Below are 23775 nucleotides of genomic sequence, written 5' to 3'. Positions count from 1 at the left end.
ATCTAGAATGTGAATTGTCATGTATAATGTGTGCATAATTTATAATGCAATATAATAACTCACACTTCTTCGTCAGAGATCCCAGTAACTGTTACAGTAGACTTTGTCAGGAACCTGGTGTACTGTCTGTAACAGGACTTGTGGTACCGCACCTCCATGGCCACACAGTCTTTGTCTTGAATATGCAAGAGAATGCTACTATCTTGTTTTATCCTGGCAGCGTTCATCAACTGCCCTAAAAATAAAAGATAATTAAATGGTTTGTACATTATGTATGTGTGTAAGTGCTATGTGTACTGTGTGTGTGTAAGTGCTATGAGTACTGTGTATGTGTGTGTGTGTGTGTGTGTGTGTGTGTTTGTGTGTTTGTGTGGTTACCTGCTAAAAAAGTTTCTGCCTGTGACAGATGGTCCTTCTGGCGTTTGCCTCCCACAGTAATGTTATTGTCTGTTTTCTTACAAATTATGCACAAGGCAGGGAGAACAGGGTCAGCAGAAACTATTGGCAGGCCCGTCTTGGATCAAAATATTTCTCGCAGAGTGTCACAGCCTGACGCATGTTGTCCGATGGCACAGACTCGCCCCCGTGTGCATCTTGAACTCCAGCCAGCCGTTTTGCCCGTTTCTCAGCAAAATACAAGCGCCTTGTGTCAATGAAACGCCGGTAGCATGTCGGGTGAAACCCAGCGTCCTCTGGGACATTTCCATATCCAACATCTATACAATGTTTGAACGTCTCGGCTACTTTTTGACTATCACCATGACAACAAAGCCACCGTTGTACACAGTTTCTGTAAGTATCCCACCTTGGGAGAGTAAAATTATTAACCTCTTCATTTCTTACAGCCGTGAGATGCATATAGCATATTTTATGATCCTTTTTTCTGACTTTTTTTAGATGTTTAAGATCTTTAAGAGCATTTTCCTCGTCGTCGATGCTTAAATGTATCGACAAGTCGTCCATCAACGAGAGCTCTTTCACGCTTGCATTTATCAGCCAGACATTTTGGTTACGTTACTGTTGTGTTGACCAATCAAGTACATGCAACATCAACACACTAACACTAACATTCCGTTGCCGGGATGGACTTGACACGAGAGGGCAGAGAGGCGGGGGGGGGAAAAAGGAAGAGCGCAGGGCACCAAGGCCACAGTGGCCGATGGGCATATGATTTTCAGAAGGGCAGATAGAGGGGCAACCATCGTGTCCGCAGGTGAAATTCCTGCCCTGGTGAGGACCGTGTTCATAAGGTCAAGATGGAGACACCAGCGTCTCCTCCTCAAGAGGAGACGCTGGAGACACCAGTGTCTCTTCCTCCAGAGGACACGCCGCAACCGTTGATTAATTCAGGTAAGATAAATGGTTACTAGGCTAACATTACTCATTTGTAGTGTGTTGAAACGTAGACCAGGTCTTCTGGAAATCTTTTTGGTCGCTGTGTCAAAATTCAGCTTAATTGTAAATATATTGTTGCTTAAGACACACTCAATAACGAGAAAATGTCAAACTTGCACCCCTGACCCCTGCTGTAATGCTTTTTAAGTATGTTTCAAACACACTTGTGATATAATGCAATTGTACTGCATTACACTTAGAGTTTGTAAAAAGTTGTGCCAATTTAGCATACTATTTACGCTTAAAGTATACTCAAGTACTACTTAATTAGGACTTAAAGGGACACTTCAACCATTTGCATTAAGCTTTGTATCATATTAGTCATATTTTTGAATGGTCTTGTTTCATTCCCTCATTTTACCCTGAGACGGGAGAGATCCATATCTACCTCTAACATTTCCTGCTTTAAATGACGCAAAATGACGATTTTTGCTTCATTTAAAGCAGGAAGTGTAATGGTGTGATCCAGATGCCTCGGACACCAGCCTTCAGCCTTTATTCTGGTCACCAATTTATGCATCGCACAGTTTTGCTGTGCGTGCAATACAATGTAAAGTTGTGTTTTTTGTTTTCGAGCTGGTTTGCTAAAGAGGCTAATAATATACAACGACTAGCCAATTTCATGACAAAATCACAAAGACGAACGGGAAAGCTATATGTGCTCCGAGACCGGTAATGATGTCACAAGTGCAACTCGGAAAGCTGGTGTCCTAGGCATCTGGATCACACTATAGGGGGGGCACGCCCCCTTTTGGTCGTGCCCCCTCGGAATTCTGAGAGTATACCGAGCACAGTGATGACGCTCTCAATAAAAATGGCTGCGCCCGTAAAAAGATTTATTTTCTTTGTATTTGTACCATGTTGGTCATTTTAATGTCGATTTTAAATGCTCTTACACACTTGATTACATTGCCACTTTATTCTAGTCACCCATTTATGCATTGCACGGTCTTGCTGTGCGTGCAATACAATGTACTACAAGCACCTAATTTTCAAACCTGCCTAGGGGACCTACTGACGCTAAAGACCTCTTAAGGTGTGTTCACACCAAACGCGACAGGGCGGCACGACTCCATACAAAGTCAACGTAGAGATGGGAATCGGGCGAATTTTCCGCTAGAAAAAACCTCCGAGAAGATTTGATTTGTAGCGTGACTCTTTTGCCCTGCATGGGCGAGCGCGTTCACAAGGATTTGCAGCGCGACACTTTCACTCAAGTTGAAATATTTGAACTTTGCCACGACATTCGCGTGATGACAGTCAATTAGCGTTCACTCCCTGAATGACGTAACGTAACAGCCAATCAGCGTTCAACCGGCCAACCGTTCCCTGCAGTGCAGTCCGGAGTGAACCACAGCATGGAGGGGAAAGGGATTGTTGCCATTTGCGACTCCCGGAGCTCTATATATAATAGTATATAATATAATATTATATAATGTCACGGCCAAAAGCTGTATGCGCATCCGGATGGCCGTAGCGGTGGGAGCTTTCTTGGGGATCGGGCTTTGCAGGGTTTGTTGTAGTTACCGGCGTTGCTGTGGTTACCGGTCTTGTGTGTTCCAAAGGTTCATTAGCAGTGGTATCTAATAGATCGCTGTCTAATCAATGCTTCATTCACTGCCTCTTCCGTGGTCATTAAAATATTATGAATAGACTGCGTCGGGTTCTCCGACAACTCTCCCTCTTCCACAACAGGTAAAGACATGCAATGGTGGTTATCTCGGCCATGGTTGAGAATGAATTGGCATGAAGCACCGTTGGTGGCCAAAAGATGTGGCGCGACAAATTTGCCTGATAAAACTTGCAGAGCGACGGATTATGATTTGTCGCGCGACAAATCTTGGGCGACAACGTGAAGAGATGACAAATGTGTCTTTTGGTGTGAACGCAGCTTTACAGATCAGTGCCAGTGGGTGGGACTTAGATGTAGGGTTGAGCACCGAAATTCGGTTCCAGTAGGGCACCAGTTCCGACATAAACGGTAGTAACGAGATCGAATAAGAAGGCATATTTCGGTGCCTCATAACGGTGCCTGACATTTTTTAACGCCTGCCCCGCCCCCATGGTGTTGCGGCATCACCGCCCAACACGTTAAGTGTTGGGCGGTGAACCGGTTCACACCGAATGTGTGTGTGTATTTTCATTATGTTTTTTTTAAATACTGCCATACCAGTGTATTTGATTACACAACGTTCGGAACGCTGCGCCGTGCGACACCATTTCAGACGGGACCCTTTTCAATGTTGCGCTTCTAAACACGCATGGTACAACTACGACTTTCTTTATAGGTCCATGACTGCGATGCGTGGTATTTCAGGCCAACTGGTAAAAGAGTGTGTCACGGCTTCAAACATATAAACCATAAAGCCAATGGACGCCTTGGGACGGACTTGTCAACGCGCTGCGGCATCACTTACTTGATGTTGTTTTGATTGAAGATCGGCAGGTTGTAGTGGGTGCGTGCGTGAATGAATGAACGTGTGTGTGTGTGTGTGTGTGTGTGTGTGTGTGTGTGTGTGTGTGTGTGTGTGTGTGTTGGGAGCATATGGGATTTCAAAGTAACAAACAAACAAACTCAAAGCCGAAGCATGCATCCAAAGCTATCTTTTCAAAACCAAATAAACAAATCAAAAACAGAGTCGCTTATTCGCTTCAAATACTTTCTTTTGTTTTCAAAACTTGGGAATTAATACCGCGCAGTACCGAGCGGTTGAAAACATTATTGGCGTCTCCTGTGGCTGCCTTGTGCACCTGCGTTATATTACTTGATATGACTTTGGCAGTAATGTTTTAAACCCCGCCATGCAGGCAAGTGTAAACGCAAGGCGTGCCTGCCTGCTTTTAGCGCGTAATTGGGGGTCAAGCAGCTTCGCTGCGAGACAACCTATTGTTTACGTACTATTGGGGGTCAAGCAGCGAAGCTTCGAGACAACCTTTTGTTTTCGTATGAATTCCTATTATTGGGGGTCAAGCAGCGAAGCTGCGAGACAACGTATTGTTTTCATACCTTTTCTTATTATTGGGTGTCAAGCAGCGAAGCTGCGAGACAACCTATTGTTTTCGTATGAATTCCTATTATTATTATTTATCTGCTATGGGAGTCTATGGCAGCCCATAGAACGCCTTGGTCAAAAGTTGTGAAATTTGGCACACTGGCTCAGGACAGTCCCATTAGCCCATGAAGCAAATTTGAGGTTGCTAGCTCATCAGCTCTAGCGCCACCAACAGGTCAAAGTTGGACATGCATTCACGTTTAGAACTTTCGACCCATTTATCCAATATTCACAAACAAGGTATCATGGATTCCTTGATCCGAGCCGAGTTCAATGCACCCTATGTCGTCGTTTTGCGCCATGATGGATTTTCCGCCATCTTGGTTTATGTCAAAAACGTTCAAAATGCATCTCCTATCACAGATTTTGTCCAATCATTTCGAATCTTGGCACACTTTAGGCCGTGCTTGATAAAAAACATCAAACTGCATTTTCAAATTCAAAACCGTTTGGCCGCTACAGCCAATCAAATTCGACCATGAAGTTGCCAAACAGAAAGTAAGCCAATATCTCAGCAGCCCTTTGACATATCATAACCAAACTCGGTATATAGACACAAGACATCATCACGGGGTCACCCAATGAATCTGGTGACCTTTGACTTCTAGGGGGTGCTGTTATTAATGTAGATGTGTTTTAACTCCTCTCTCTTCAGATGAATATATTTCAAAAAAATTTCAATGTCTGGTGATACTATCAGACCTCCCCATGTAGCTAGTAAATTATTTATCACGGAAATATCCGCAACAACCAATCAAATTCGATCGCGAAGCCGCCAAACAGGAAAGTAAGCCAATATCTCAGCAGCCCTTTGACCTATCATAACCAAACTTGGTACATAGACACAAGACATCATCATGGGGACACTTAATGAATTTGGTGACCATTGACCTATAGGGGGCACTTTAATTAATGAAGATGTCTTTTAACTTCTCTCTCTTCACCTGAGTATATTCCAAACAAATTTTCAGTGTCTGGTGATACTATCAGACCGCCCCATGTAGCTAAAAAAATATTTCCAATGGCAACTTCAGAAAGTTGTCAAAATCAATAGTATATATCCACAGGACACAAATTATGTCCAATCATCATTACACTTGCCATATATGATCTTCAGACCAAGCTGAACAAATATGCCAAACAGCTTTTTCAAATTCAAAACCATTTGGCCGTGACAGCCAATCAAACTTGATGGCAAAGCCGCCAAACAGGAAGTAAGCCTGGTCTCAGCATCTCTTTAACATATCATAGCCAAACTTAGTACATAGACTCATGACATCATTCTGGGGACATCCAAACAATTTGGTGACCTTTGACCTCAGGGGGACGTCAAAGAGGAAGTGAGCTAATTTCTCTCCAAGACCTTCATGCATTCAAACCAAACTTGGCTCATAGTCCTATGACCCTATCCTGACGATGCCCAAATCATTTGGTGACATTTGACTTTCAGCAAGTCTATTCCAGTCCTCTATTCCAGCAACTTCAATGTATTTTTGTTGTCATAACCATTTGCCAAAAGCTTTCATTGTCAGTAAAATGATATCTAATCATATGCATTTTATCATGGTCATCATATACTGTGTTAAATAAAACTGATAACATATCAATCATATTAAATCATCATGTCAATCTGACATACAGCATACAATCAGAACACTACTTTGTTTATATCAATGTTAGTTGCGCTGAACAGCGCTCATTAAAGGGTAGACACTGCACTTGTGTGGCGACAAGCGGCACTGCATATATAATGCAACAATGACTTCATTTACCATTCCGCCCACTTTCAATATTAACTGCAATTCTTACTGGATTAGATGCTTCATGAACCACCTCTAGAACAAACGTTTGTTTACATTTTGTCTCTGTTTGGGATATTGTTCCGAATACCCCTATGTATTTGTGTCATTTGGTCTGTCGGGCAGACGATAATGCGCCCTTACCACTAGGTGGGGTCATCAAACCTAAGTGGTGTCTCCAGAAGAAACAAGCAGTACCGTTAGCATTAGTAGGTTGACCAGTCAGAGAAATAGACTCAATAACAACTACTCAACTAGAACAGAAGTATGCACTTGTGAAGGTTTCTCTGTCGCCTTTCATCTCTATACCGTGTGTCTGCTGAACAGAGCACCATGATGATGTCATATCTTTTGTTATGCTGATTGGATGAAGTATTTTGTTTGTCAAGGCCAGTACTCCCACCCACTGTGGTTAGGGTTAGGGTATGTTTGCTAGGGTTAGGTTTAGAGGTCCAGACTGATCCATGTAGCCAAGCAGAATGGGAAGTCACATGATCAGGATGGACTCCAGGCCAACACTTGGCTGCCCAACGATTGAATTCTGAGATCCAACATGGCTGACTTACAGATCATAACGTTGTTTTCACTTGACATCCAACATGGCTGAAGTATAGATCATAACGCTGTTTTCACTTGAGATCCAACATGGCTGACTTAAAAATCATAACGCTGTTTTCACTTGAGATCCAACATGGCTGACTTACAGATCATAAAGCTGTTTTCACTTGAGATCCAACATGGCTGACTTAAAGATCATAACGCTGTTTTCACTTGAGATCCAATATGGCTGACTTACAGATCATAATGCTGGTTCCATTTGGGGTCGAGTGTGTTCCTCACTGTGTCGGTGGAGTGGCACTGGCCCGAACCATCAACCACCACTTTGGCAAAGGGATCCGGCAGCCCTGTGAATCAAAACGCACAAGAGGATTTGTTTTGAGCGTGACTGGCTGCATATATTTTGTAGAGACATTTTGAGGCAGTTTTCTCCTGGTGGCACTTATTAGTACAGCGTACATTATGACATGAAGTCACTGTCACCAACATCTTTTGGTTGGTTTGGTTTTCAGAAATTAAAGAAATTAAATGGGAAAGGGAAATCAATGGGAAACCCTGTGTAATTGACGAGGATGACATGTATACAATCTAAAGGAATGTAGATAATGAGGAAAGGAAGTTGTGGAAGGGGAAGAAGGAATACCACAACGTTTGGCCCATCACCGGAGCGGTGCTTAGAGACGCCATGTTGGCCCTGAACGGAGCAGTGCTTAGAGACGCCATGTTGGCCCATCACAAGAGCGGTGTTTAGAAACGCCATGTTGGCCCGTCACCGGAGCGGTGCTTAGAGACGCCATGATGGCCCATTTCAACAGGCAGCTGTTGTTAGAAACCAAGCCAGTCAAAATCTAATCAGCATAATGTCCTATAGCTAAATATTACGATGAAAAATATAAAAATATATTATTAAATATTTATATTTGATATATTTATATTTCCCTTTTACACAATTGAGTCCAACCATCACTAACTACATGACCTCTCCTTTTTGTAGCGCTCTTATTATACAGGAAATACGTCCTATTGAAGGAGTACGATAGGATTGGAAGATCCTTTCTCTTCTTCTTGCCCTGAGCAAATTAGCCTTGGCATCAGTACCATACCCCAGTCAAACCTGTCCAGTGGCATTCAGGGACTTCCTGAGTGCGGGAGAGGTCCTGGTCATGAGAGGAGGAGGAGCTCTGCTCCCCGCAGACAAAGGCGTGGCCTCCATGAAAAGACCCTTGGGGTCCCCTGCAATAGATCCTGTCAGGATTCTCGTATGGACTGTTGTTTTTGTCTCCCCCTACCTGTTGGAGTGTGATAATTCTGGACTTTGTCTATGTTTGTATTCATGTGTTGGTCATGTGCCCGGAGTAACACCCATGTCCTTATTTGGGCAACTTCCTGCCTTTGTTTGTTTCCCTCCATTTTCTCTGTTCACCTGTCTCTCATTGGGTATTGATTGGTGGAGTATTTAAACACTAACCTTTCTGTTCACTTTGTCAGATCGTCACGGTATGTACTGTTTGCTACCTGACTGCCACGTGAGTGAGACTAGCGTGAAGCTCTTTAAAGAGAAGCTATAGTGTTCTTCCCGGTTTTGAACCCTGCCTGTTTTGGACTAAGTCTTCTGCGGTTTTGGATCTCTTGCCCGTACCTGTCCGTCTGTATCTGTCTGCCTGCCTGCCTGTTTACGAACCCTGCCTGTACCTGGAATCTGATTTGCCTGCTGGACTGTTTGGGAATAAATCCTTTTTGATCTGCAATTGATTCCCGCTCTGAGTCGTGACAGATCCAGATATAGTCCCTGCCTGGGGGCCTCCAGGTAAAGACCCTGGGGGCCCCCTGCCATAGATCCAGGTAAAGACCCTGCATTGGGGCCCCTGCCATAGATCCAGGTAAAGACCCTGGGGGACCCCTGCCATAGATCCAGGTAAAGACCCTGGGGGGCCCCTGCCAGGTTAAGACACTGCCTGGGGGGCCCTGTCAGAGCTGCAATCTGCCTTTGCTTCAAGCAATATTACAAGAGGTAATTATTGGAATGTATTGTCAAGCTTTTCTGTTGTCAAAACTGTGGTCATTACAGAGAGTAATAGCTACGTATTACTGCTAGACAAGTAGCAAAACAATGGTCAGCATTGAGAAGGGTGCCTCGGGCCAAATGGTAAGCAATACGTTACTAAGAAGCAACAAGATGAACTCAAAATTTGCCCTCCATAAATCAGACCTCACACCCACACCTCTGGTCAGTCAATCATCTCAACAAAGATCTCCTTAGAAGGGGTCTAGCACTTCAGAAGCCAATTGCTCTGCCAACTACAATCGAAGTCTGGCACTATCTGTTGGCCTGTCTGTCTCACAGACTGCAACATGTCTGTGGGCCCTGCCTGTTTCACAGACTGCTACATGTCTGTCTGTGGGCCCTGTCGGTCTCACAGACTGATACATGTCTGTGGGCCAACACCTGTTTCAGACTGCTACATGTCTGTGGGCCCTGTCTGTCTCACAGACTGCAACATGCCTGTCTGTGGGCTGTGCGGTCTCACAGACTGCCTGGGGCCCTAGTTTGGTGTCAGTGGGCATCAAACGGTCCCCTGCAGAGCTAATGCACATGATGGGAGGCGGAGGCAGCTGCTACAGAACAGGCTCTACTCACTGAAGAAGTCTTTCTTGGCCAGGTTCTTCGCACACAGCACTGAGGAAGAGAAAGAGGGAGGTTAGAAATGCATTATTGAAAGCCCAGTCTGAGCATCATAGCGACCAACATCTGTCTTTGTTCTATTCATCAACTTCTGTTCATTTAGCTTGTTGTGTTTCACAGCAGAGACTTCAGACATGTATTTAAACAAAAATGGAGGTACTGGAAGGAAAAAATGCACAATGATTAAAATTGTACATTTCTATAAAAGAAAACCCTTAAAGACAGAACAGAAGAATTGATGGAGGACTAGTTATGCATCATGAAGAGCATGGTATTGATATGGTATTGGTAGGACCACCTACATATTAGAAGGTCACCACGGTGATGAGCCATCCCACTACACCGCCAGCACACATGTTCTTTGATCATCCCTCCACACGCCAACCAAACCACACGCTAACGCCCAGGTCTTGGCAGGGAGCATACATGTTACATTAAGTAGGGGCAGCATGTCATTCTCACCTTCTGATCTTGACCAATCAACCCAGAACACTGACCCTGAGGAGATCAGTTAACCAGTCTAAACCGTGAGCAACTGGAACTATTTGGGATGAAACTCAAGCCTGAATTAGACTTTGGCAACAAATATAATTGTAGGCTTTGAGAAACAAAGAACCAAATCCAAATAATGACCGTCTCCTGTCTTTAGTAGATTGTGCTCAGAGGCCCAGTGGTGACCATAGTACTATCTTTAGTAGATTGTGCTCCGAGGCCTAGTGGTGACCATAGTACTGTCTTTAGTTGATTGTGCTATGAGGCCCAGTGGTGACCATAGAACCATCTTTAGTTGATTGTGCTCTGAGGCCCATTGGTGACAATAGTACTGTCTTTAGTAGATTTTGATTTTGGCCTTGAAGCCAATGACCAGGGGTAATTTAGACCAGGCAGGACTCAGACAGTCAAGTAACTCGACTGTCCGAGTCCTGCAAGGAATCGTTTGGAAAAAACACATTTAATTAGTAAATATTGCATTCAAATAAACGTAAATGACAAGTAACATGTACGTTCGCTAGTGACTGCAACATCCTCATGACTGCACATCATCTTGACATGCCATACAGAAGTAATCTTTTTAGTTTATGTTTTTAACTCGATGTGAACGTATTAGGGAATAGGTAAGGCAAAATGAACGTCTTAAAAAGGCACCACACTGAGAGCGGACTGTATGTGGTCATGGTAAACGAAAGTGAAACTGAATGCACCTATCCACACGGGTGAACAATGGACCAGTCGTTTTTTCGTAATCCTGGGTACAGACAGACAAACAAACTGCACAGAAAGCAACTTCATTGGTGCAGGTTAACATTTAACACAAGGGTTTGGTTGCGTATTTCCCGCAAACTGCAGGGGGCGCTGTTCCAACAGCGTGGGAAGTCTACATCGCTCTAGCCCTACTGAGGAGTGTAGAGCTCCACAGTGACAGAGTGATGGTGGCTTTAAAGAGCCACTGTTGCAGCTGGGATGTAAACAGTATGGAATTTAAAAAGATAAGTTTTGGGTTGGGAGTTTAAGAAAAAAGGAGGATATTTCATCCCCATGGTTATGACCCTGTCTCCTGGAACCGTGCCCTTATCGTGGTGGAGAGGTTTGCGTGTCCCTGTGAACCTGAGGGCTGGGTTGTCTGAAAGCTTATGCCCCTGGTAGAGTCTCCTATGGCAGAGTGGTCTCAGGTGAGGAGCCAAACTAAGAATGGTAGATCAACAATGAGGATCAGCAACGCTAAATTTGAGGCCATGACTCGCAGGAAACCAGTGGATTGCCTACTGCGGTTAGGAAATGAGTCCTTAGCCCAAGTGAAGGAGTTCAAGTACCTTGGGTTAGCGAGTAAGGATACGATGGAGCATGAGATTGGCCGGAGAATCGGAGCAGCAGGGGTGGTATTGTGTTCGCTTTACCACACCGTTGAAAAGAGAGCTGAGACGCAAGCCAAAGCTCTCCATCTACCGGTCAAGAGAGGTCGTGGCTGGTCTCCACAGGTCCACACACAACAGACACGACCAACAGACACCGCCCAGACAGAGCTCCAAACACACCGCCCAGAGAGAGCTCCACACGTCCGCACACACTGCACCGCCGGTGCCCCTTGGTCGTAATGTCTGGAAAAGGCCCTCAGAAGTCAGGTAAAGAACACTGCCTGCCTTTAGCAGAGATGAACGTTCACCTTATGTTTTGGGGAGAATTTACCCCATTTTCTCTAAATTGGGTTTAAATGTTGACAATAATATGAGACAAATAACTCAATGATTAAAACAAAAAACAGTTTTGGGTCACTGGCTCTTTAAGACAGTGACCAACACACTAGTATTCTCTCCTGAATGTGTGTGTGTGGGGGGGGGGGGGGGGGGGGGGGGAGATTCCCATCCAACCAATGCAAACTATAACCGACTATAGGAGAGCGAGCGGGGGACTTCAGATGGGAAAAATGGCTCATGAGAAAGAAACAGAAGATACACCCAGAGAAAAGGAGAGAGCATCAGACGAGAGGAAGAGGGAGAGAGAGCATCATACAAGAGGAAAAGGGAGTGAGAGAGCATCAGACGAGAAGAAGAGGGAGAGAGAGCATCAGACGAGTGGAAGACGAGTATGTTTGTTGATATTTATTAGTTGCTAAATTGTTCCAAACCCACATTCCTTAACTACTATCTCTCCCAGCCTCAGTATCACCTTCAGTCTCGTTGAATTGAACCGTGGGTTAACATGCAGAGCTAGAGATGTCGCGCTAACAGTATTTGGAGCTAAAAGATTAGCTAGCGTTAGCTTCATAGCTAGCAATAGCTTCATAGCTAGCTGAGCAAGCCACTGGGAGGGATAACTGGTGGCAGCACACTGGGTAGCCGGTCATTCGCAATATAGTCATACAGCCTTTCCACACAGAAGTCTGGGACACAGCGTTGATTAACTGTGCCAAGACCGCCTACTTGTCAGGAAGAGGTCTGGATTGACATGCAAGCACACCAAATCACTGCACGTACGTTGAGAACAGTACTTCTACAGAAACAGACCTGCGGTGAAACAAACAAGTGGGTTTTACAAAAATTGGCAGTCTACGGAAAACAAAACACCGGCAGACTGAATAAAGCCATGGATGTAAACCAAATAACAAACCTGATTCACCCGTTGTCACTTCCATTGCTGTGAGTGATAACAGGTTTTTCTATTATGTTTACAATTCTTGTAACGTTAACAATGCTCCATTCTCAGGGGCTGTTTACAAATAAGCCACCATCTGATTTGACAAAAACACCAGCAAGCTGCCTTAGCGGGAGATACTGTTTGACTACAGAGACAACACTATGGCTATGGTCTGTTTATTTACATGGCATGATGTAGAACATTGCTCAAACAAATCAGTGTTTAACAACATCTTGTGCAGAGGACAGGCCAACACTGCTCTTCCTTTCAGGGAAGGCATTTTCTCCCAGCCACGACCTCTCATTAATATCCACAACTCTGTGGTTCCTTTAATTCAGACAGCAAGAGACCTAGGTGTGACCTTGAAAGACTAGTAGGCCTTTCACACATGAACTCCGGAGACGATCTGGAGTTGCCCACATATTGGAGATACTCTGTAATACATAAGACGAGGGATGGTGCCTGGGTGTAGGAGGCAGGACGCGATGCAAAAAGTATGCAGCGAAAGTTGTAGTGTTTTGTTCAACATATTAAAGATGGCGGGAGAGGCTAGCAACTGTTCCTTCTGTCTGCTTTTTCAGCATGGGCCCTTATCGACAGAAGTTTGTCTTCTTCTTCATAATCTCCAGTTTCTTGCCAGACGCATGATAGAAACGTCATCCACCTGTCAGAAACCAGCCAATCGCTCGTTTTTAATTCTCCATCCCTCCGATCTTCCGGGCTTTACATTAGGAGCCGGTTAAACTCCGGAGGGGCGGATTTGGACATTTCTGGTCCCACATACTTACATACACACATCCCTTACGGGGATTATCGAGAAGATCTCAGATGTTGACATGTCAATTCGGCACATGTGTGAAGGCCTGTAGCGGTCCTCCACTGGGACCACCTACTCCAACAGATTCATGCTGTACAACGTCAGCAAGTTGGATACGTCTGATCCTCCTCTTCTTGGTCTAGACTAGTGTGCTCCCTTCTGGCTGGTCTGCCAGTGTGTGCCCTTCATCCTCTGCAGCTCATCCACAAAGAAGTAGCCAGACGGGTTGAACGGCTGCAAACTGTCGCTCAACCAAACCTCATCGTTCTCTGTCCTGGCTCCACTCCAGCCAACAGTGACCGCCCCCTTTCTGAACGGCTCTGGTTTCGGAAGTCAATTTCCCATTCATTTTCTCCATTGACTTTTCAGAAAATCGTGACCCAATAGTTGTGACCATGAAACATTTGATTCGGAGCAAATAGACAGTACGGTAACAGCTCCACCAAAGACGTTGTGCTACACTTTAGGATTGTGGGTAGTGTATTGCTTTTAAATGACATCCGGAATAAAACATTCTTAAAACTTTTCTTTAACTATATTAGCATATACCATTGTTTCACAATCTCTTGGCTCGTGGAAAGTATACCTTGGATGGTCACGACATTATGGTCATTAATCAAAACCTCTGTGCAGAATATGAATGCGATTTTCACTTCCAGAACCACACTGTTGCACTCTATGGTGGAACGAGCTCCCCACGGACATCAGGACAGCTGAGCCCCTAGCCATCTTCCACCGCAGAATGTAAACAATCATCAATCTGGCCATGGATATTCAAACTGACAAAACATGTCATTGACTGTTGAAAATAGGCTTTGATCATCGATGATATTGTCAGAAAGTTACATGGATAGGTTCAATTATGAACATCTAAACCACGAATGCCAAGGTCATTAATCATATCGTGTATGAAACGCGCATTTCTGCTAGGATAATGTATATTTCTGCTAGGATAATGAACATTTCTGCTAGGATAATGTCCATTTATTTTATTTTAAAGTACATTTTAATTTATTTAATTGATTCTCTCCTGATTGGAACAAGTAGGAACAGGATAAAAAGAGTACCTAGATGTAACACCTTATCAGTAGCGGTTGGCTAAAGGAACCTGGTTTTACAACATTTGTGTATTGAGTTAGGCTGGAGTTTCATGTTTTTGTAAACCTCTGTCAGAGAAGATCGCCTCTCTTCTTGATCGGATAAAGTGGGAACGGAAAACAAGAGAATAAACCTAGCTGTTAACTACTGAGTAGACAGGAGAGGCACTGATAGACCCAGGTCACTGAGCGCTCTATGTCAGTGATGGCTGTCGGAATATGGAGCTATTCAATACTAATTTTAAGAAATAAATCCGCCTTACAGTTCCTTTAACTCAATAACCCCTCCAACAGTGCAAATGATAGTCTTCAAGTCAGTCATATTAGGAAACAAACAAACTTTTAAATTTCTCTAAAAAGCGGCTTATCTCAGGAGGTAGAGCAGTTGTCTTGTAGCCAAAAGGTTGTTAGTTCGATCCCCAGCTCCTCCTAGCTGAGTGTTGATGTTTCCCTGAGCAAGACACTTAACCCTAACTGCTCCTGACGAGCCGGCTGTCGCCTTGCATGGTTCACTCTGCCGTCGGTGTGTCAATGTGTGTATTAACCGATGTAAGTCGCGTTGGATAAAAGCATCTGCTTAATGCCCTAATTGTAATTGTAGTGTTATTTTAATAATGAAAGAATAACAACAATATCCCTTACAATTGCTGCATGGATGCCTGTGGCTTTTGGAGCCACAGGCATCCGGGGGGGCACCCCGTAGCTCACCGGGTAGGGCGCGTACAATTTAAGGCTCAGTCCTGATTGCAACGACCTGGGAAATAATCCTGACCGTGGTCCTTTGCTGCATATCTTCCCCTCTATCTCCCATACCTTCCTGTCTTTCACACTGTCATAAAGCACTGGCATAAAAATGCAAAAATAAATCTTTAAACATAGAAATTGCTAGTAAATATGTTAATCATTAAAACCGTTCTAAAACCATTAGCCTCCTGCATGCAGTAACCTCTTATTTAGATGGCCGAGTGCATGGTCCACCACCATGGAAAACTAAATCTTGAGGAGAACCTTTGAATATTGAACAAATATTATTACAACTATTCAGTTTAAAGGTGTGTTTCAGATGCCTCGTACACCAGCCTTATAAGTTGCATTTGTGACATCATTTCCTGTCTCGTAGCACTTATAGCGTTCCCGTTCGTCTTTGTGATTGTGTCATGTCATTTGCTAGTCATTGTTATTGTTAGCTACATTAGCCTCTTTAGCAAACCAGCTCGAAAACAAACAACACAACTTTACATTGTATTGCATGCACAGCAAGACCGTGCAATACATAAATTGGTGACCGCAATAAAGTAGTAATGTAATCAAGTGTGTAAGAGCCTTTAAAATCAACAATAAAATGACCAACGTGGTACAAATACAAAGAATATAAATCTCTTTAAAGGTGCAGACATTTTTGTTTTTGTTTGCCTCGCTGAACTCGGTATACTCTTCCGAGTGGGACAGACCAAGCGGGGGGGTTCCTCCGTGAAATGCCGCAAGAAAGCTGGGAGATTTCTCCACTTGCAACTCATACGGGTGGTGTACGAGGCATCTGGAACCAACCATAAGTCTGTCTATGTCAGTGTTACCGACTCTCCCCGTGGACGGCAGGTGTCAAAGGGTTACCTTACGATTCCAATAGTTTTTCAATACCCAAACACAAAACTAACGCCTGTATCACATCCCCGTGATATCAACGGGATACGCACACCAAATGTAACCTTCTACCCTATCTGGAGGTAAAGACAGCGACCAAAGGACACAGGGAGAGGGCCTGACTGGGCCATGGCAGCAGCCCATTGGGGGAACTGATACAGCCAGACTCTGGGCACGGGCCAAGGGCCAAGGAAGCCCATGGACATTCTGAGGGGCCACATGAGCAGCGCCTGGTCGGCAGACAGGAGACACCACACAGGTGATAAAGGCTGTGCATGGGGCGGACATGTTGGCGGGATGGTTGGTGGACACTGTCCAATGCAGAGGCAAATTAAATATATAAATAAGCAGCCGCCGAAGGAAAAGTGGGTCATCCTCACGCTGTCCCTGCAGAGGAGGCTGGTGAGCTGCTGGGAGGTCAAGGATAAAGCCAGCTATGGTGTTCACTCTCTGTCCAGGAAACACGAAGGCAACAGTCCTCAATCCATTCTGATTCAAGCCCCTTCTAGTTGGATCTAATCTTAAGCATCAAGTAATCGTTGTGCCAATCAAGTTTCATAAATATCTGCCAGGTTACCAATAAAATTGTCAGATGGGTCCCATATCGGTAGCGGTATCCCATACGGCCCTAATTCACAGAACAAAACAGGGCTGAGAAGAAGGAACTCTGGTGATCAGTATCGGTACAACAGGTATCAGCCCCGGACCAACCAAAGCAGCCTGGCAGATAGAACACACAAATTTAACACATTTTCCTCACTTAAAAATACTGGATTAAGAAGCGCTTCTGTCCTGATGAAAGGAACACAAGAGTTTGGTGGAACAAGTGCATATCGACCAACTGACCACAACTGACAGCTCTAGATAATCAATATATGGTCGATATATTCTTGTCCAAACAAATCTTTTAGGAGTTTGGAAAATAGGGCTTCTTAATCCAATATTTACAGCGGCGTGGGGAGACATGCAGACCGATGTATTTTTATTTTGAGTGATAGGCTAAATAGTGTTAGAGATAAAAATATGATCGTGAATAAAAAAGTATATACAATTATATTTTACTCAACAAATGTGTTTTGATCAATAATTGAACACTTACAAGACAGGAAGTCAAAAAAACCCTGCTTCATCACTTTGCAGACACCTTGTAGCGACTGCTACTTCTAAAACCTTCTCAACATTTACTTAGCTCCAAACTCATTGACATGTCAACTAAATTGTGGGTTTAGCAGTTATGTGTTTGTGGTCCCTTGTAGTACGCAATGCTGCCTGAAGAGGTCTCCGTGGCTCGTCTATCAGCTTAACATGGAGGCTGTGCCCTGACTCAGATAAAGGGCTGATTGTGTCCCCAGCCACCAAGGGAAGGTCGACACCAGTCAACCAAGATCTCCTTTGGTTGAACACGGTTCTAACCAGATGACCAAGATTCAATGTGGCGTAAAGATAAATCAATCTTTCCAGCTAAATTAACATTTTTCAGCCATTGGTTGAGGAGATGTGTTGGGTTTAGCTTCATGAGGGTACGATATGGGGTAGCACTCACCAACAATGACCAAGTGATGCTGATGGCAAACTGATTGAGGGATAAGGCTGCACACTGAGCCCACTGTCTCAGCCACAAAGTTAGCACGGAAGTAAAGGCCTCTTTCATCGTCATCAATGAGACCTCACAGCCTCTGTTGCTGGGCAGAACATGCAACACTTTAGAGAGGGATGAATGGACAGATGAAACAGAGGCACATGTTCATTGAACAACAACACATATTTGTAGCAGGTCCAAGCAAAGATGCAAAACCCAAATAATGTCAAAGAAGTCAATGCTTGGAGGTGTCAAGAACTCATTGGATGTGTACAACCTAGGAGGTGCAATTCTGAAGTCTCTGGTGCTGTCTGAGTCACAACCGGAAACTGCTACTAACTGATCAGCCTGCAGACCATTCAATGATCTGCATGCAAGCAAGTGCTTGCAGACTCCCGAGGGATCAAATGAATTTTGTTTGTCCTGACATACAGTATAATCTTGTAATGTAGATGGATGCAGCATGCTCCAGAGAAGCAGTAGATCCCTTCAACAGACGTTTGATAGGGCTCTAACACCTCTAGTTTAAGGGATGATCCCTGATACAGCACCAGTCTTTCCCGGTGATTTTAATTGGGTTGCCAAATATTTTTTTATTCAAATATATATATATTTCTATACTTTTAATATAGAAATAACACCCGATATGCGCGTTGTGCTCTCCTTTTGTACTGTCTTAATTAATTCTTGCTGCTGAAACAACAGAATTTTTCCCCTGGGGGATTAATTCAGTTTATCTTATGTGGTTAACAAATTGCTTGTTGACTGCTCAAATTGATTGATTGACTGTTTGATAACAATAGCTGCACTTAAACACAAGCCTACCTGTTTGGCATGTGCATTTTAAAAAACTTTCAACAAGTAGCATGTTGTTGATTATACTGAATGATCGTATTGTTCTGATAATTTTACTGATAACATTGAATCTAGTATGAAAGGCTTGGGTACATTGCGTTTGTTTTACTGATGAGGAAATAAAAACCATGAGATAGCCTGTTAACTCCGCCTAAATCCATTTATTTGGTCTCGTTATAAAGTATTTAACATGTATATTATGTTTACGATAACACGTGAATAAAACGTGAAAAAAAATTGGCCCGAGGAAAAAAGCTTGGGAAACACTGCTCTACACTAGCCAAACCCCAGCCAAGCTCTCAGCCCCTAACCAGAGGCCAACTTCACTCTGCATGCATTTATTTGGTCTCGTTTATAAAGCATTTAACATGTGTATTATGTCTTCGATAACACGTATATAAAACAAAGTTGTGATTTATCTCTTAGAAATGGCTGGTTTAAGATCATATATAAGGTGATGCGGAAATGGCAATAAAAATTGTCAGGAATGTTCATTTATGCACAAATTTGTTCTTCTCACGATTTAAAGATAAGGCCTGTTGTGAATTGTGGATGGTTTGTAATTTTAAAAAAATTGGCCCCAGGGGAAAAAGTTTGGGAAACACTGCTCTACACTAGCCAAACCGCAGCCAAGCTCTCAGCCCCTAACCAGAGGTCAACATCACTCTGCATGCAGGGCTTCATGAGCCCTCATGAAAATCTGAAAAACACAAAGAATGTGAGCCATTAACCCAGAATTTCATGTGGAAATAAATAAGAAAAAATACCAAAAATACATATGAATGAATTCAAATTGTATTTATGAGCAGCATTAAAGAAGTCATTTTTATGCCCTTATGGCATGACATTGTAATCACTGTGATTTATTTTCATTTATTTTATTTTGTATTGTCTTATGTATTTTTGTATTGTTGGATACTTTACTCTATTATTGCATATTATAGATTCCATGGGCTGTTGTAACAAGTTAATTTCCCATGTATGGGATGAAATAAAGTTATTATCAATCTTATCTTACCTTAAGCCTGTGGCTGTGGTAGCTTTAAAACAAGGAGTGAACCCTACTCTATTGTCTTCTGAAGCGGTTGGAAACAGCTGCTGCGGCTGCCAAGGGACCATTTGCAAGCCAGCCTGTTCCACTGACTTAATTCCATGTGTAAACCAAAAGACTCCCAGTTCCACTGACTTAATGCCATGTATAAACCAAAATAAACTCTTTTCCACTGACCTAATGCCATGTATAAGCCAAAAGGAGCACAGGACCAAACCCATCTTATCTGTCGGGAAGCATAGCTGCCTAGCACCCTTACCGCAAAGGTGGGACATGGAGACTGAGAGCGTCCAGCCACTGACCCAGACAGGGTTTCATCATCAGAAGGTCAACCTCCCCTCTCTCAGGGGATTGACCTGCTGCAGCCATACCACTCATCACAGATTCAAACTTAGAATGTCTCTTCTTGTTACTTTAGACAAACATGTGTTTGCTTTGATCTCAGTTCAACAGCACGCAAGACATGCCCTACGTAAACACATAATGAGCAAAGAGCTTTGAGGCTGAAACAAAGACCTGGGATGTATGATGTGGACATATAATATATCATATGTGTCCAGTGTATCCCCCAGAAAATTTCTTAGTCAAGGTGGTCAAGAGGCGCGGGGGGGGGGGGGGGGGGATGTCTCCATTTCAATCCCATGGCACGACCATTGTTGTGAACTGTATTCCTGGTGCTTTATTTAACTTTATTTTTTATACCTGATGTAAGTATGTTTTCTTTCCCTACGAGAGTTTTATACTTTGTAAATGCATAATTATTAATCAATATTTATAAAAATATACATATAACTATAGATATAGATATTTTTTTTTTATACAGTGGTAGTCAAGGCAGGGCACTATTGTTGTTAAGGCGGCCGCCTTAACCATACAGTGTTGGGGGAAACACTGGTGTCCCTCTTATTTACAATATCATTAGAAAAATATGAAGATCAACATTTTTGCTATAAAGGAACATCACAACGAAACATTTAGTAGAGCAGACACATTTACATGGCTAAACATACGGCTTGAAAGTAAGTCAACCCGGCTCTGTACACCACATTAACCTGGTGTGGTCATCACACCACATTGACCTGGTGTGGGCATGGAGATTACACACCATTGACCTGGTGTGGGCATGGAGATCACACCACATTGACCTGGTGTGGGCATGGATATTAAACCACATTAATCTGTTGTGGGCATGGAGATCACACCACATTAACCTGGTGTGGGCATGAAGGACCGACCGCTGCATCACACTCTGGACTGGTGTGAGCATGGAGATTCCACAACATTAACCTGGTGTGGGCATGGAGATCACACCACATTAACCTGGTATGGGTATGGAGATCACACCACATTAACCTGGTATGGGCATGGAGATCACACCTCATTGACCTGGTGTGGGCATGGAGATTACACAACATTGACCTGGTGTGGGCATGGAGATCACACCACATTGACCTGGTGTGGGCATGGATATTAAACCACAGTAACCTGTTGTGGGCATTGAGATCACACCACATTAACCGGGTGTGGGCATGGAGATCACACCACATTTACCTGGTGTGGGCATGAAGGACCGACCGCTGCATAATGCTCTGGAATCAAAGGTCCCCCTGAAGGTGGGGACCCTTGGGGTGCTCTCCGTCTCTCAGTGGAGTCCAATGTGTTAAACCACTACTTCTCCAGTTGTTCAACACATTGCTCTGCTGGTTGTAAAATGTCCAAGGGGTCACAGGTTCAAATCCTTCTGACCTTGGCAGGAACGTCGTGCAGGGATTGGTCAGATCTTTGGGGGAGGGGGGTAAAATGACAATGTAGTCCCCTAACAGTGAGGGGGTGGTAGGGACCATGCTGGTAGCAGTGTGCAGAGTTTGTTTTTCTGAATATCTCCCCAAATGATGTCTATAAATAATAAGTCATAAATAATTACCAAGGAGCAAAGCTACAAGGCCTAATATGAAGGAATTGATCCTCAAAGTTTCCAAACTAGGTCACCACTTATTGTGAAACGATGCCAGGAGGGTGTAAACGCTCTTCCTCTCACAGCGCTGGGTTGCTGATGCCAGCCGCTGGGCTCACTGCCCTAATGCAGTGCTGAGCTATCTGAACACCCTTCAAACAATCAGAATCAGAATCAGAAAACTTTATTGATCGCCGGGGGGAAATTGTTTCGTTCCAGGTGCTCCGTACAAATACAAATTACAAGCATAGAAGATAAGATTATAAATAGAAAATTATAAATAAAATACAATAAAATAAAATAATAAATTAAGAAGTGGACATCGCTTAGTAAAAGTGGACATCTCTTAGTTGGTTAAATTCAGATATTTACAATATGATATTTACATTCTGTTTTATGTGCAAATAGCAATGAAAATGAAGAGTGAATGAATAAATTATAGTTTGTTTATTTTAAATAGTCCTTAGTCAGATTTTCAGAGGGAGGAGTAATAGAGTTTAATGGCCACAGGCAGGAATGGCTTCCTGTGGCGCTCAGTGGTGCATTTAGGAGCAATGAGTCTCTCACTGAAGGAGCTCCTCTGTTTGACCAGAGTGTTATGGGGAGGGTGAGAGCCATACTGCGGGATCGCCCACAACTTGGACAGCATCCTCCTGTCTGACACTGCTGTCAAAGTGTCCAGCTCCACCCACACAACGTCACTGGCCTTCCCGATCAGCTTGTTGAGTCTGTTGGCATCTGCTACTCTCAGTCTGCTACCCAGAACACAACAGCAAACAGAATAGCACTAGCCACCACAGACTCATAAAACATCCTCAGCATAGTCCAGCAGATGTTAAAAGAGCGGCGCCTCCTCAGAAAATAGAGGCGGCTCTGTCCCTTCTTGTAAAGGACTTCAGTGTTCTTAGTCCAGTCCAGTTTTTTATCGATGAACACCCCCAGATATTTGTAGTGTTCAACGATGTCCATGTTATGACCCAGGATGGAAACTGGGGTCATTGGTGTCTTCTTCTCCTCAGATCCACCACCAGCTCTTTGGTTTTAGTTATGTTGAGCTGCAGGTGGTTCTGCTCACACCATGTGACAAAAGTTGTCCACCACAGCCCTGTATTCAGCCTCCTCACCCTTACTGATACAACCAACGACAGTAGAGTCATCAGAGAACTTCTGAAGATGGCAAGACTCTGTCTGGTAGCTGAAGTCCGTGGTGTAAAGGGTGACGAGGAAAGGAGAGAGGACAGTCCCTTGTGCGGCCCCGGTGTTGCTGACCACCGCATCCGACACAGTGCCGCAAGCGCACGTACTGTGGTCGGCCAGTGAGGTAATCCACAATGCAGGACACAAGGGGGGGAACCACTAGCATCGCCGTCAGCTTGTCACCCAGAAGAGCAGGCCTGATGGTATTGAAAGCACTGGAGATGTCAAAGAACGTGACCCTCACAGTGCTCCCTGGGTTGTCCAGGTTGGCGTAGACGCGGTTCAGCAGGTAGATGATGGCATCCTCAACTCCTGGTAGGCGAACTGGAGGGGATCCAGGTGCGGCCTGACCATAGGCCTGAGCTGCTCCAAGACGAGTCTCTCCAGGGTGTTCATGATGTGTGACGTCAGTGCCACCGGTCGGTAGTCCGAGAAACCACTGGGCTGCGGCTTCTTAGGCACTGGAACGAGGCAGGACGTCTTCCATATCACAGAGACCTTGTGAAGGCTCAGGCTCATGTTGAAGACCCGATGAAGCACTCCACAAAGCTGTTCGGTGCAGGCTCTGAGAACCCGTGGGTTGACACCGTCAGGGCCTGCAGCCTTACCGGCGGGGAGTTTGCTCAGCTGTCTTCTTACATGAAGAGGTGTAAACAGTGAAGACTGGGAAGGGGGAGAGTTGGAGTCCATAGTGCAAGGAGGGCAGGTAGAATGGGAGCCAGAGGAGGTGTGATGAGTGGGGGATGGGTGTGAGGGGATCAAACAGTTGGATGAGGTGCTATCAGGAGGAAGGGGGAGGGTCAGAAGCAGTGGTGTCTGGAGACAGTCAACAGGAGAGCCAGCAGGGGCCGGGGCTGCCGTATCAAACCTGTTGAAGACTGTATGTAGAGAAATGTATGTAGTCTGTAATTAGGGGTGTAACGGTACACAAAAGTCACGGTTCAGTACGTACCTCGGTTTTTAA

At 44.2% G+C, this 23775-nt stretch overlaps 1 protein-coding gene across 2 annotated transcripts in view; it reads right to left on the bottom strand.

The window, feature by feature from the left end:
* Positions 1 to 23775, bottom strand: part of LOC307070872 (E3 ubiquitin-protein ligase SMURF2-like) — a 144389-nt gene that overhangs the window by 93223 nt on the left and 27391 nt on the right. Inside the window, exons 2-3 of one of the 2 annotated variants that reach the window (XM_079729570.1) lie at positions 9444 to 9482; positions 7044 to 7152 (exon numbers count right to left, since the gene is read on the bottom strand). In XM_079729570.1, the coding sequence (XP_079585696.1) occupies positions 7044 to 7152; positions 9444 to 9482 (148 nt within the window). Of the gene's footprint in view, positions 1 to 63; positions 4280 to 4328; positions 7023 to 7043; positions 7153 to 9443; positions 9483 to 23775 lie in introns of those variants that run through there. The other variant, XM_079729571.1, reaches the window with a different exon arrangement.

This window comes from Pollachius pollachius, assembly GCF_949987615.1.
Source record: "Pollachius pollachius genome assembly, chromosome: 2".
In the NCBI taxonomy this organism is placed as follows: Eukaryota; Metazoa; Chordata; class Actinopteri; order Gadiformes; family Gadidae; genus Pollachius; species Pollachius pollachius.
This window is presented reverse-complemented; position numbering and strand designations above follow the sequence as displayed.